This window comes from Hippoglossus hippoglossus, chromosome 22, assembly GCF_009819705.1.
Source record: "Hippoglossus hippoglossus isolate fHipHip1 chromosome 22, fHipHip1.pri, whole genome shotgun sequence".
Lineage (NCBI taxonomy): Eukaryota > Metazoa > Chordata > Actinopteri > Pleuronectiformes > Pleuronectidae > Hippoglossus > Hippoglossus hippoglossus.
In genome coordinates, this window is record NC_047172.1 from 19,377,342 (window position 1) to 19,390,792 (window position 13,451).

General features: G+C 41.5%; 1 protein-coding gene across 4 annotated transcripts in view; it reads right to left on the reverse strand.

Moving 5' to 3' along the window:
• Positions 1-5,369: 5,369 nt before the first annotated feature.
• Positions 5,370-13,451, reverse strand: part of lingo2b (leucine rich repeat and Ig domain containing 2b) — a 37,485-nt gene continuing 29,403 nt past the window's right edge. For 3 of the 4 annotated variants that reach the window (XM_034576853.1, XM_034576855.1, XM_034576856.1), the window contains exon 2: positions 5,370-7,302. In XM_034576853.1, coding sequence (XP_034432744.1) covers positions 5,391-7,259 — 1,869 coding nt within the window. In that variant the 5' untranslated portion in view covers positions 7,260-7,302 and the 3' untranslated portion in view covers positions 5,370-5,390. Of the gene's footprint in view, positions 7,303-10,552; positions 11,215-13,451 lie in introns of those variants that run through there. The other variant, XM_034576854.1, reaches the window with a different exon arrangement.

Genomic DNA, 13,451 nt, shown 5'->3' on the forward strand with positions numbered 1-13,451 from the left:
AAACGCACATCAAACCGGCAACGACGTGTGCAGGAGACACAAAGTGAAATGTAGCCGGGCTAATGATTGGTATCACATCTAAGGCTCAGGAAGTTTAGAAGAAGGTCAGTATCTTTGCAAGTTTGGTTCCAAGGTTGAAAGTTGTGATGAAAGTCTGGATTAAAATAGATTTAATATGAAATGTAATCGCTTGAGGGCAAACTCCTCCCTACACGATGGACATGTAAAAGAGTCTGTAAAAGTTTAAAAGATATTTTTTCCCCCCACAATTTGAATCTCCAATTAACTCTTACGATTGAATTTTCTGTAAACAGGAGTTTCCTCCATTAAGGTCTAAAATATACATTAAATGGATACAGTTTTATAGGTAATTAGTAGATCTTTTATGTTTCACTTTATATTAAGCTTAAGCTATTAAATCCGGGGTTTACAGGGTGGGCACACATGTCATCAGGCTAAACAAACTAGCTGCAATAACAACTGTGTGATATAGTTACACAAACTCTGTTCCTCAGCTTACATTAACTGCATCGGGCTCAGGTAAGGTTCGGACACAAGACACAGAATGCTAGTTGGGTTCTGGTTGCACTAGAATTTACCTTTAAATTAAATATTTAACTTTTCATGACCAAATGTGCAAAAATGTAAGAGTCATCAATAAACCTCTTATATTATTAAGTTCAGGGGCAGATTCTGGGGTGTGGCCAGGGGGGCCATATACAAATTTGCCAAGAATTTTGTATTTATTGTTTATTTTTTGGAGTACACAATGACTGAGTTTAACAGTCAAATCCTGGTTCAGAAGGACTGTGTGGGTGCATGCACATGTGACACCAGCTTTTTCCAACAATTACTTGCCCACTTGCCCACAAAAACACACAAATACAGAAACACCAAAACTGGAGTATATAAAAAAAATCTCCCAATATGCTACTTCTAATTTGAATTCCTTCCCCAAGTCTCTAAACCGTCAGAACACAGATACGAGCACCCTCGATTTGTACAGAAGGTAAATCTAAAACAGGCAGCTACACGCAGCGTATCATTTATGCCTTAGTCTCTCTTGGACTCACAGTTAATATGCAGCATAATCGGTCATTTTCTGTCAGCCGAGGCTTGTGTGGGTAGAAAGTACAAAAGTAACGTTGACTGTGGAGGAGAGATGATCTCACAACACAGGATGAAATTATAACTCCCACTGCAAGATCACCAAACAGAGCCAGAAAAACTCTTTTAATTGCAATCAGTGATCAACAATTCCCATGTTGTGAAAGCATGGAAGCCTTGATGTCAAGTGTAGTGAAGCGTTTCTTTAACAGCCAAGTTAAAGTCAACACTGATGCTGAATTCAGGATCCTAGACTCTGGGTTACTTTGACTCATACTCTTTGATGCAGCAGCGAGGTTAGTGTCAGATTCTTTAGATTCTCTGAAGATCCTATATGATGGGGGAAATTATTCATTTAGGTGCGCATGGCCCTGAGCGTGAACACATCTGTGAGTGCCACCGAACACACACTTTGCTGTTTTATTTCCCCGAGTCGTATATTTACTGCAGTAAGTGATGTTTGGGGCGTAAAAACGAAGCTAATAACAGGGTGTTTCTTTGCCAAATCACTGAGCAGAGGAATCTTTTTCATTCTAATAGAAATCACACGTTAACCACTCGTGTAAGATCCTGTCGTTAGAGAAGCGATTCAGAAAACCTCCGTCTTTGAGATACAGTGTGAGGAAACTCGACACTAATGGATTCATTACATTTCCTCTCTATTGTTTACAGCGCTGTCTACAGCTGCAACAAAAAATAATAAAAGCCTTTTGGAGGCACTTTGATCTTGTCTTCGTATAACACTTGATGAGCAGCCTGAATATTCCGAGTGAGCTTTCACGCACGAAGACAGAAAGTCTTTTTACAACTTGCAACGATAACATCCAAAAAAGAAGCTTTCTGTTAGAGCAGGAAGCCAATTAGCATTTATCTGATTGTCAGGGGAGGAAGTGAGGAAGGCAGCTGTTTTCACTGATGCATGTGGCCTGGCTGAGGATGCATTGATACGGTTTCAGGGAGTTCAAAGGTTTAACACCTTAACCACGTGTCAGGTCATGTAAAATGGCATTTATCACTTGCTGTCAGGCTATTTGGACCAGATACACTTTGCAGCACGAAGCGTTCCAATTCTGATGCTTTTTTTCCTCACGTGTCCCAGTTTTGACGTCCTCTGATCATGGTAAAAAGCAGTGGAATCGCAGTGTCCCCAATTCCCACCTGGACCACATGAAAGCGTGGTGCACAGTCAGGTTTCAGAGTGTGCAACCACTTAGCAGATTGTATGTGATTTCACAAAACAGAAGTTGTCTGCAATTCCACAACCCTGTTGCTGTGTGACGAGACCTGCGGATTACAGTAAATCCAAACTAGAGCCGTTTCCAGACATCAACTCTGGAGAATGTCTGAATATTTCGTCCGGACTTTCTCAGCAGCACAGAAATCTCAGGAGCACTCAGGTGAGGGGAGGTGCAGAGCGTAACGCAGGAATTCTGTTGTGGAGATCACAGGTTTTTTTGGCACCTCGACACCAGTGTTGGCCCTTTTCACCAAAAGCTCTTTGTCTGTGTCGTGGACGTGTATGACACTGCTTTTTCAACCTGAGATATTTGGGGGGGGGGTTATCTATCTACAGCCACACAAGCGTCTCTGTGAGGCTGCTCCTCAGCAGCAGACCACACAGGCTGCGGATGTGACAATGTTGTTTTGTAAAGTTCTTTTTTTCCATTGGACTTGATGATTGTAAATGATTTTTGTTGCCTCTTTAAATTACAGGGGCGCTGACTGTGTCCTCTTTGATATTAGATATTGGATATTTGTCCAGACACAATAGATACAGATACAGCTCAAGTGGGCGACCGACACATCGAGGAATTCGAGGGAAAATACTGTAATAATACACCTTTAACACGGTTAATAACAATGTAATATGGTTTATAAAATGGGATTAACTATAAATTATGTTTGCATCATTAAACAGGGATTATTATGTCCTGTATTATGATACAAAAAGTATAGTTTATCCCTGTTTTTACATCTACAAATCGAATTTGTGTTTTAATCACAATTTATCATGACTGCAGTTGAAAGAATTAGCAAGGCTGATTATCAAGCTTTAACAGTGTGGGTTTTTTTAAAGCTCTTGTTCAGGGGCGGATCCAGGGGTGGGGCCAGGAGGGTACTGGCTTTTTTTGAAGTTCACAATGTGCTTGAACAAGGAACAATTTTAGAAATTGAATCAAAGATGTGTGGCTTTGCTCAGTAAACAGGGAACGACTTGCACCTTACTGAATCAGGAACTGAGTATGGATGAAGTACATGTATTTGGCCCCTCTGTAAAAATTGTGGCCCCTTCACATCCATGATTTAGAAAATTGTGAAAAACACGAATTAGCACTGAGCTAAAATGTAGAGCTGAGTTTGACTGGAATGTCGTTAATTGTGCTGGTACTTGCTCATAAACTAAAATTCATGGACAAATTCAGACTATAGCCTTTAAAGATAATGTTCAAGGTTTATGAGTGTATTAATACCTGTGACATCTGAGTGGAAGATGAATCATTTCCTCTTTTATCAGCCTCTTTACCCTTTCAGAGAGGACATATACAGTCCACTGTAAAAACAGCCACAAGGGTCCAAGGACACATAAACAGACAGGACCCCATACTGTTCTGACCACGTGAGGGGAAATGCCACTGAGAGGCTACAAAGATTTTTTGTAACTATATTCAGGATAGAAAATGTAATTACGAATTACTTAAGGGATAAATATGATAAATTATGTTAGAATTAGAAATAATGAGTAGGCCTAACATATAAACACTACTATATATAAATGATTTAAAACACATTAAAACCACTGTCAAGTCAGTTAACAAAATTTAAACTACTAGGACTCCAATCTTAGGGGTATGATTAAGATTTATTTCAATTTGAAAATATACCCATAAATTTGTCATATGAAAACAATTATACAACCTTGAACATTTTATCACAACAAGATCACACAAGTTTAACACCCACTTCCCTGCAATACAAAGAATTAACCCTTAATATAATTTTTTCACCTTAAACATTGAAAACATTTAAAAAAAAAAAAAGAAAAAACTAAACAATACAAGATTCCACTACAACTTTCAAATCGCCATCTAATAAATACCCAGAACCCCTTGGTGCCCCAGGAAAGAATCCCGTCACGCTAGCCTGGAGTGGCGCGATCAAAGAAAAATGCAAGAGGGGGGAATTGGGAAATTCAACCTATAAATCTGTGAAGATCAACTTTGTCTTGTCCCAAAGACGACACCAGCCAGTAAATCTTTCCCATTGTGTCTGGTCACCAACTCTTTTATATCATATCAAGGGATTTGTGTGGCAGGAAAATCTGCCCATGATTTATTATGTTGTACAGTGGGTTTAACATGCCATTTCTATAGCTGGAAGCCTTTCCAGAGTAATAACACCACTGACTACTGCTATTTCTCAGGAAACGTGTCCAGTGGAAAGTGAGCTCTATAGTAAAGACAAAGCTCTGATTTCACACTAACATTTCCTTGAGTTTAAAAAAATCCCTGTTGGAGTCGTTCCAGAGGGGACAGTGACCTATTTCAAAATGTATGCAGCATTTCTCTTGAATATGATCATTGTGAGTTTGCATACAAACATTGATAATCCTTTGTTTTACTCAACATTGACAATACTGTTGTTACAATGACCCAACAAGAACAAAGGCCTGGAAAAATGCTTTGGACCCTATCATTCGTTTTCATTGTTCCGTCCAACAAGAAAGGCAATGCGTGCACATGCACAAAGAAACACACGAATGCAACATGCGCACACCGATGCACTCACACATACACACATGCGCGCACACATGAACACAACACGCATCCCTTTCACACTGCAGCTAAGATGGGTATTAGACAATTTAGTCCTGACATGTTGCAGCGGTGATAGCTCTACTGCCACGCGAAGATGTCCCCTGTCACTCCCAGTGGCTCCCTCCTTCACCTTGATGTCACGGTGAGTCGACAACATCATTACTCATCACATCACCACTGAAACACATGCCTAGTGCAGCACTATATCACTCCCATATTGATATGTTGGTTATAGTAGTATATTCAATGTACTGTATGAGAACATTATTTCATATAAACACGTCCACAGTTTCATGTATCACTTTGTATATTCACATGTCCACTTCATCACTAAATCACCGTCATATTGACACCCACTATAATAGTACATCACTGTCGTTTGTCACAAATCCACTGTGTCATAGAAAAAACTTTTTTTCAACTGATATGTGTTTACTGTGTTGTTGACGTTGTTATCGTATCGTATGTTCAAATCATTTTCATGTTGACCCGTCTCGGGCCGCTTGTTTCTGTCACCTCAGCTGCTGCCCCGTTGGATTTGCGAGGGACATATTCAATATCAAAGTTGCTCTTATGGCGTCCTTTCCCTCGGCTCCAGATGAACAGAATCAGGAAGCAGAACACGACCACACCTAGGAAGGACAGGCAGCCCATGGCTGTAGATATAATGATAGTCTTAATGTCTATAGGGACTGTCATGTTGTACAGTACCGTCCCATTCCCCCATGTGCTGTTAGAGTCTGTCAAATAGTTTGAGCTCCTGTTGCTGTAGGGAGATCTGTCCCCAATGCTCAGGCTCTTCACAGCTAAAGAGGCTGACAGACTAGCATTGCCAGCAGGGTTACTGGCAATACACAAGTAAACCCCGCTGTCATGCAGCTCCGCTGCCTTGATCTCCAGGGTACCATCTGGTTGGACTTCCACCCTACCACTGCTCTTGGCTGTGACATAGCGTCTGTGAGGTGTAATCCAGACCACAGAGGGCCGCGGCGCTCCCTCTGCCATGCAGCTGAGGCGGGCGGGCTGACCCTCATCAGCCATCAGCAACTGGGTCGTGTTGGGCCCAATTCGTGGTTTAGTGCAGGTCATGTACCTGGACACCAGAGGCTCCTTGAGGTCACGCAGATTTTTCCCCAGGAGGTGCTCGGGGGCGGTGCACTCAGGCTGGACATCCAGAATCTGCAGAGATGGGGGCTTGTGGCTATTGAGCAGCCAAAGCAATCTGCAGTCGCACACTAATGGATTTCCTCCCAGACAAAGCCTCTGGAGGCTCTCTGGTGAGGCAAACACTCCCCTCTCCAGAGAGTCCAGGCGGTTCTGTGACACATCCAATAGTTTCAACGATTTGAGGCCCACAAAAGCAAACGGCTCAATAGAAAGCAGCTGAGCCCCTTGGAGGCGGAGCTCCAGCAGATGTGGGAGTTGGCCCAGCTCTCCCTGATGGATGTGCTGGATGCGGCAGTTGGACAAGTTGAGATGAGTGAGGTAGGGTAGGTTACGCAGCGCTGCACCGGGCAAGGCAGACAGGTTTGTGTTGGTTATGAACAACATTGTAAGGTTGAGTCCATGCAGGGAGAGGGGGGGTAGCGTGTCCAGCCAGGGCCAGTAATCAATCTCTAGTGTGCGGAGACGAGATAACCTCTTAAAGGAGAAAGGCTTTAGAAAACTAATGCTCAGGTAGCGCATGCGCAGTTCGACCAGGCTGTGCAGATGTGCCAGAGCCTCAGTAGGGACCACGGTCAGGTTGGAACGTTCCAGGGTCAAAATTTGGAGTCCAAGTAACCCTGTAAAAGCCCGCTGAGAGATAAAAACTAGCTCATTATCACCCACCTCCAGGGATGATAACCTGCGCAGATCTTGGAAGGCATGATCCAGGAGAACCACCAGTCGGTTGTGGCTGATGTCAAGGCGGGTGAGGTTGGTCAGGCCGGACAGTACGCCGGCAGGAATCAGCTGAAGCACGTTACTGCGGAAGCTGAGCGAGCGTAGAGCAAGCTGAGAGCGAAATGAGCCGGGCTCCACCACGCTGATGAGGTTGTCACTGAGATCCAGGTCCTCCAGCTGCTGGAATGAAGAGAAGTTATCCGGTGTGACGATGCGTAGTTTGTTCTTGCTGAGGTCCAGGACGCGCGTTTCAATGGGGATGCCTTCAGGGATAGTGGGCAGCCGCTTGCGGTGGCAACTAACCGACTTGCTTTGGGCGGAGCACTCACATCGGGCGGGGCAGCTGAAGGCTGAGCTGACCAGGAGAAGCACCAATGCCCCACCCAGGATGAGGTGGCAGTGATGCGGGGCTGGGTGTCGCATGTCTCTTTTACCCACGTTGCCCTCTGTCATGGCACAGCTTCTTGTCCATACAGAGCACCATCACGATTAAGCCCTACAAGACACAATACAAGAACAAAAAAAAATGTTAGACTGCTGCATACTCATCTCAACTCAGACTGTCGTAACCTGCGGGCCCCACACCTTCTTACATTTTCAACCTTTTACACTGTCTGCCCAAGTCTTTTCTCTCTTAATGATCTGTCCCGTTTCCTAGCAATGAGGATATAACGGACATTCACAGCAGGGCAAGACATGGCGAGAGAAATATCAGCTGCAGAAAAAAATGTGAATGTTCACCAGTGTGTTAGCACAAAAGGTTGCAGGAGGCTAACTGGAGATGTTTTATGAGAATGGAAGATGTTTCAGCTCAATGGTGAGAAGTGACCTTCGTTAGAGAGGGGCAAGTGCCCATGTGGATTTCTTGTGCCTACATGCGTGCTACTGTGTATTCGTGCTACTGTGTATTCTGATAATGGAGTGTACAGAATATTTATATATATATGTGTGTGTGTGTGTGTGTGTGTGTGTGTGTGTGTGTGTGTGCGTGTGTGTGTGTGTGTGTGCAAGTGTGTGTGTGTGTGTGTGTGTGTGTGTGTGCAAGTGTGTGTAGCGGAAGGGGGATGTAGGAAATGGAACATGTGGCAAGTGTTGGCAATCTAAACAGGAAATATCTGTAAATCGGTCCACAGAGATTACAGCAACATTTGCCTGGCCCACATAACTCCAGTATAAAATGAATGGAAATGTATATAGAAGATTTCTTAATGACTGATCAACATACTGACTCAGTGGCTCATTTTATCTGCACTGGATTTCAATATGAATCGATTTATTTACTAACAATGTTGTGTTTAAGCGTCAACTGTATGTACCACTGTGCATCAATCAATATAATAATGTACGACACCTAAGCTTCAGTCTGTTTATTTCCCGTTCCAACAAAATCTCGTCAGCAGGACTTTTAATCTAACTTTGGCATGGACATCATGTGACTTAAATCACATGACTTCATGGGAGTGATGTCAAGGAAAGGGGCGGGGTAAATGTCAATCAGAAGGACGTCCTTGGAATTGCATGACAAGGTCAGATTTTGACAAGATTAATGATATAAATGTCATAAATTAGACAATGTTCCTGATTATTATTAAATTAGGTTTGTGATGTATTCAAGCAACAAAATATATATATATATATATATATATATATATATATATATTGATATAGAAAATTAAAAACGATGTTTAGCTGTCCAATTTATCAAATCTGATTGATAATGTGGTACTAATCTGGGACAGTCACTTAAGTTCTCTAAATGGGGTAAATATCCATTAAAAGACTTCCTGAACTAAAACAAAAGATAAACTACAGAGATGTAACATATGATCTGCAGTTCATTAAGTCATTAAGAATTTAATGGTAAATACAGTCTGTCCCTGTCTGATAAACTGATTGTCTGGTTAGTTAACCAGCACATACTCTCTAAAACAGAGATGATCCAAAAAGATCCAAAAAGAGTCTGCAAGCACTGTTTGTTCCCTCCCTGTGTCGCGGCAATACAATGGTGATTAACTGAATTAATAGACTGTTATTGTTGCTTGCTGTATATTACATTTTGATTGATTTTTTAAACTGTATTACACAATGTTTTAAATTAATAATATAGTTTCTTTATTTAAAATAGGGTTCTTCATTAAAAAAATTACTTTTACATGTTATTATGTAATAATGACATTGCTATGAATAACATACATTTTCCAATTAATTTTCTCAGTCATTTTTTCATAATGCTTTTAAAAATTGGTAATATTGAGCTTAAAGCAATGTGATTTAGGCTTAAATTAACATTTGTATAGCACTTATCTAAACAAGATTACAAAGTGCTTCACAAAAAAAATCCATGGCAAAAAGAAGAATGAACTATCATAAAAGGTATTCAATTCAGTTCAATTTTAAGGGCCAAATCATAACATATTTGTCAAGACCTTAAAATTCATAGAGAAACCCAACAGTATCTCCATTTATTCTCCTGCTGTGGTTAGAAAACATGTTAAGTATTACAGAAAGGTATAATATGTTGATCTAATGTGTAAAACAGATATCGGAATAGGTCACAAATGTCAAAATTGCTAAAAATGTCTCAGATTACTCGAATTCACCCTATTTAATATTAAATCAGAAAAGAGCAAGCAATAAGCACAAGAACTGTGGAAAAAATAACACATGCATACATTTGCATAATCCTGGCAACAGTTTCTTCATCACTCTTCCAGTTTCCTCACACTGCTTGTTATTTGATTCACTTTTTTCATGAAAGGCTTTTCCACAGCAATCAGTGAAGTTTTATCTCATGTTAAATTCATTTTATTTCTAATCTATACAGTATGGAGCAACCCTACAGGACTGCAGCCACTCTCTCAGTAGCAAACAGCATAGGCAGCAGCTGACGATGATGTTATGGCATTACTCTACATGGTAAAAGTCACAGATAAGATGAGAATAACTTTGTGGCCCCATTAGTTTACTCCAGTCGGTTGAAGAGCGCTGCAGCATATGGAGAAATTAATAAAATGTACAGTGATTAAATAATTTAATCATTTCTTGCACATTCAATGAACTGGGTCTGTGGGTGTTGCTTCCTGGCTTTCTCTTCACATTTTGCTCATGTACGTGGCTCCAATTCACAGCCACTGTAGGCATGTGTGTGTGCGTGTGGTAGGAGGGTGTTCCGGGAAGACGAGATAACGGCAGGGTAATGAGCGAAAGGAGTTCAACTGTTGAACATTATGTTCTGTGAAAGCCATGCCTCTCCACAGCTCAGAATGGCACGGACCTTGACAGAAAACCAGCAGCCACAGGTTGTTGAATTGACAGATGGCTACGCAGACAGAGCGGCGGACCATAATTGCCTCATTACCAGTAGTATCTGTATTCTGCTCGTGGCTATCTTTGCCAATTAGGTGTGCAAAACATGAGACACGTCCGCCAGTGGAGGAAATTTGAATGCACGATCATAAAGGCGCAGAGAAAAATTCAAGAAATATGAAAGGCGCATTTAAAAAGCTGTTTGGGCTGCTTGCAGAGCTCTGTCAATCACTGCAAAGTGTGATCCTGCCAAGGTAAGCGGATGATGAGCACACAGACAGACACATGCGTTACTTTGATAGTGAAGTGAGTGACATTCAGAAAATAGCTGAGATGAAGGAGCTGCCGAGCATGCTCACACAAACACACACACACACACACACGCACACACGCACACACGCGCTCACTCGCTCACTCGTTTTCTTTCCCACAGCACTCACCCCTCCGCCCGGCTCAGCAACAGCGCTGCTCGCATCTCCGTATCTCCCCTCTCTCCCTCTTCCTTCTATCTATGCCTGTTTTATCTCTCCGTCCTCCTGTTCACACATCTTCCACCTAACTCCTTTTCTCTCTCCAGTCCTGCCTGGCCTGGCAAAAGCCCTAGTCCGTTCATCAGTCCCTGCAGGCTGGGTTTTTATCGATCGCCGCGCAGACACATCAGATGCCAGGAATGTAGCCTTTAACAAAGAGCAGGCCGTTGCCACAGCAACTACAAACCCTTACTCCCATCCGCTCTGTGTAGTCTGCCAATCAAATTAATGAAAAAAGGAAGAAATAGAGTAAGGAGGGTGACATCTTTTTCATATTCCTTTGGTCCTCGCATTGAGGGAACACACAAATAGAATACAGTCCTGGAAATTCAGTTTCATTGGTAGAGCGGAGCCTAGTTTAAGGTGTTTCCGAGCTGTCACTCTGGCTGCCTTGCTATTTGTCGACCTGTCTTTTTGCCCATCCATCTGCTGCTCTGGTAACTATCTCTGTCTGTCTACCTTATTATCTGTCCACAAGCCTGCTTCTCTCTTTGTGCATCAGTCCGCCTTAAAGCCTCTGTTCCTCCCTGCCTCTCTGTTTAATAATTACAGTCCAGTTGTCCCTTCTGCTGTCCGTCTGTCGTGGTGATCCACCAGAGAGTTGTGTGACACTCTCCGCTCTGTGCCGAGCAAAGTGACAACACCAAAGCCTTGTAATTTATTTAACCTTGTGGCGGAAAAAGAACATGATAAAAATGACTGCTGCAATGCTGGATTACTTTTTTTACTTTGTCCATAATTAAACCTTAAAAAGGTCAAATAATGGCTCCTCTGGTAGGCCACTAAAAACAATCTCATTTCTTAAATGTAAGTATTTGAGATTTGAGAAAAATCAAATCAAATGTAGAGAAAAATCTACATTTCATTAATAAAAGTCTGCCCTGATATTATATTCATAATGACAAAATAAAAGTGTCCTTGGATTAAAATACTATTTCAGCACTTATACAAGTGCATAACCTTGAGAAATGATCTCGGCGTAGCTTTGATTCTCCTGAAGACCGGCAGTCTGTTTGATGTCCTAATCCATATCTGGCATACAGAGCCCGCTATCCTCCAACCGCTGTCTTTCTTTCTTTGGATTTTCAGTTATTTGCCTTAAGGACCCTTTTCTTCCTCCACAGAATGACTGAATGAATGGCTGATAGAGGCTGACAGTCATATGATAAAATTATATCTGATGCCCCAAGTATTGTCTTAAAGGCCTGTGGTTTCAAAGAACTCAAAATTAAGGAGAAACAAATATCGATTGGACAATGACTGTCACATATAGAAAATCTGTTAAAGGAGCTAATGCATAATCATCTCAAAGTCACTTCTTCAAACACAGATGAGATTTGATACTTTGGGCTAAACTAAATTGTTGCTTCTGCGACTTCTACTTTATCTATTGTGTGGCACTTTGTCATAATTAGCAAGAGATAAACTTGCTTGTTTGGACGAGGGCTTTGTTTTTACAGCAAACTAAAGCTTTTCAGACATTCTGTCAGTGACAGGTGGTGGGATGAGTGAAACGCAGATGATTTTTTTTTAACCTCCAACATGGAAAAGAGTCAGAACAGGAAGATGCTAGTTCATGGGAAATGTAGTCCCAAATCTACGCAAAACTTTAAGGAACATGTAACACTCAGTGAAGGCCAAATTTGAACTTTTGCAGATATTTAATTGTATGATATTTTAAAGCTTTATATTATATATGAACAATAAAGAGGGTGTTTATTTTAAATCTTGGCCGTATAGAGAGGAACCCTCAAAGGTTAGAGTAAAAATAGTTCCCTTTAATGCCACAGAGCATTTGAGCAACTTTCAACTGTTTAGGTTTTAATGCTGCGCAATTTCACTGTTTTGATTCAAAAATTGGTTTGACAATAACGATAATGATATGAATTAATGTAGGCTAGTTATTATCAGTGCTCAAGTGCTTTGCTCAGCATCATAAAAACAGTCTGACTGTACCTACGTAAATGTCTAAATTTGCATATTTGGGGAGCATGTGAGAGAAATACCAGTAATTGCAACAGCCACAGAAATACCATTAGCGATAGTCACGTTACTTTAGTTGGCCACAAAGGGTGTAGAAGTTCAGGTTGAAGTGTAGTAGCTACTGAAAGGGAAGAGAGCCAGTATCTAAACTAACCCAGCATGGACCTAAGAGAGTCAGAAGAGAGATAAGGTGTTGCAGGATCGCCGCCAGGATTATATCTAATAGAACACACAAGAACCGCTTGATTGTAACTTTAGTCTTGACACCCAGACACACGACTACTTAGTGAACAAGTGAACGAGCAAGAGAGACTGATTCTATTCATGTGCTTCTTTCTACACCTTCTTATTGTGATTTAGCTCAACTTGGAATCTTAGTCGGGCACAATTAAAAGATTCATGGCACAGGACAATTTGCAAAAAAAGCAAAAGGGGAAAGGGTGTATTTGTTTCTCACACAACTAAGGGTTGCATCTTTACAATTTTAAACTGTATCATATAGCCCAGAGAAACATACAGTATCTAAAGGTGTACAACATGACTGCTCCCCAAGGTGAAGCCAAAGCGTCTCGATTGGCCCCTGGTCGTTGGCTGCAGTAAAGGTCATTAACCCCACCTCCTCCATGTTAGTGGATCGGACATGGACCAAACAAAAAAAAAGATAGTTTTTGTTATTTTGGGTAGTTCGTTCAAGTGTTCATTACTATGGTGAGTTTAGTTTTAATTTGTTATTTGATGGTATAAAACTGGGGTGAAACATCATAAATGACAGCTAAGACTGAGTGGGTTGAGTGAAAGGCCTCACTTCCAGGCCTTGCTCCATTCC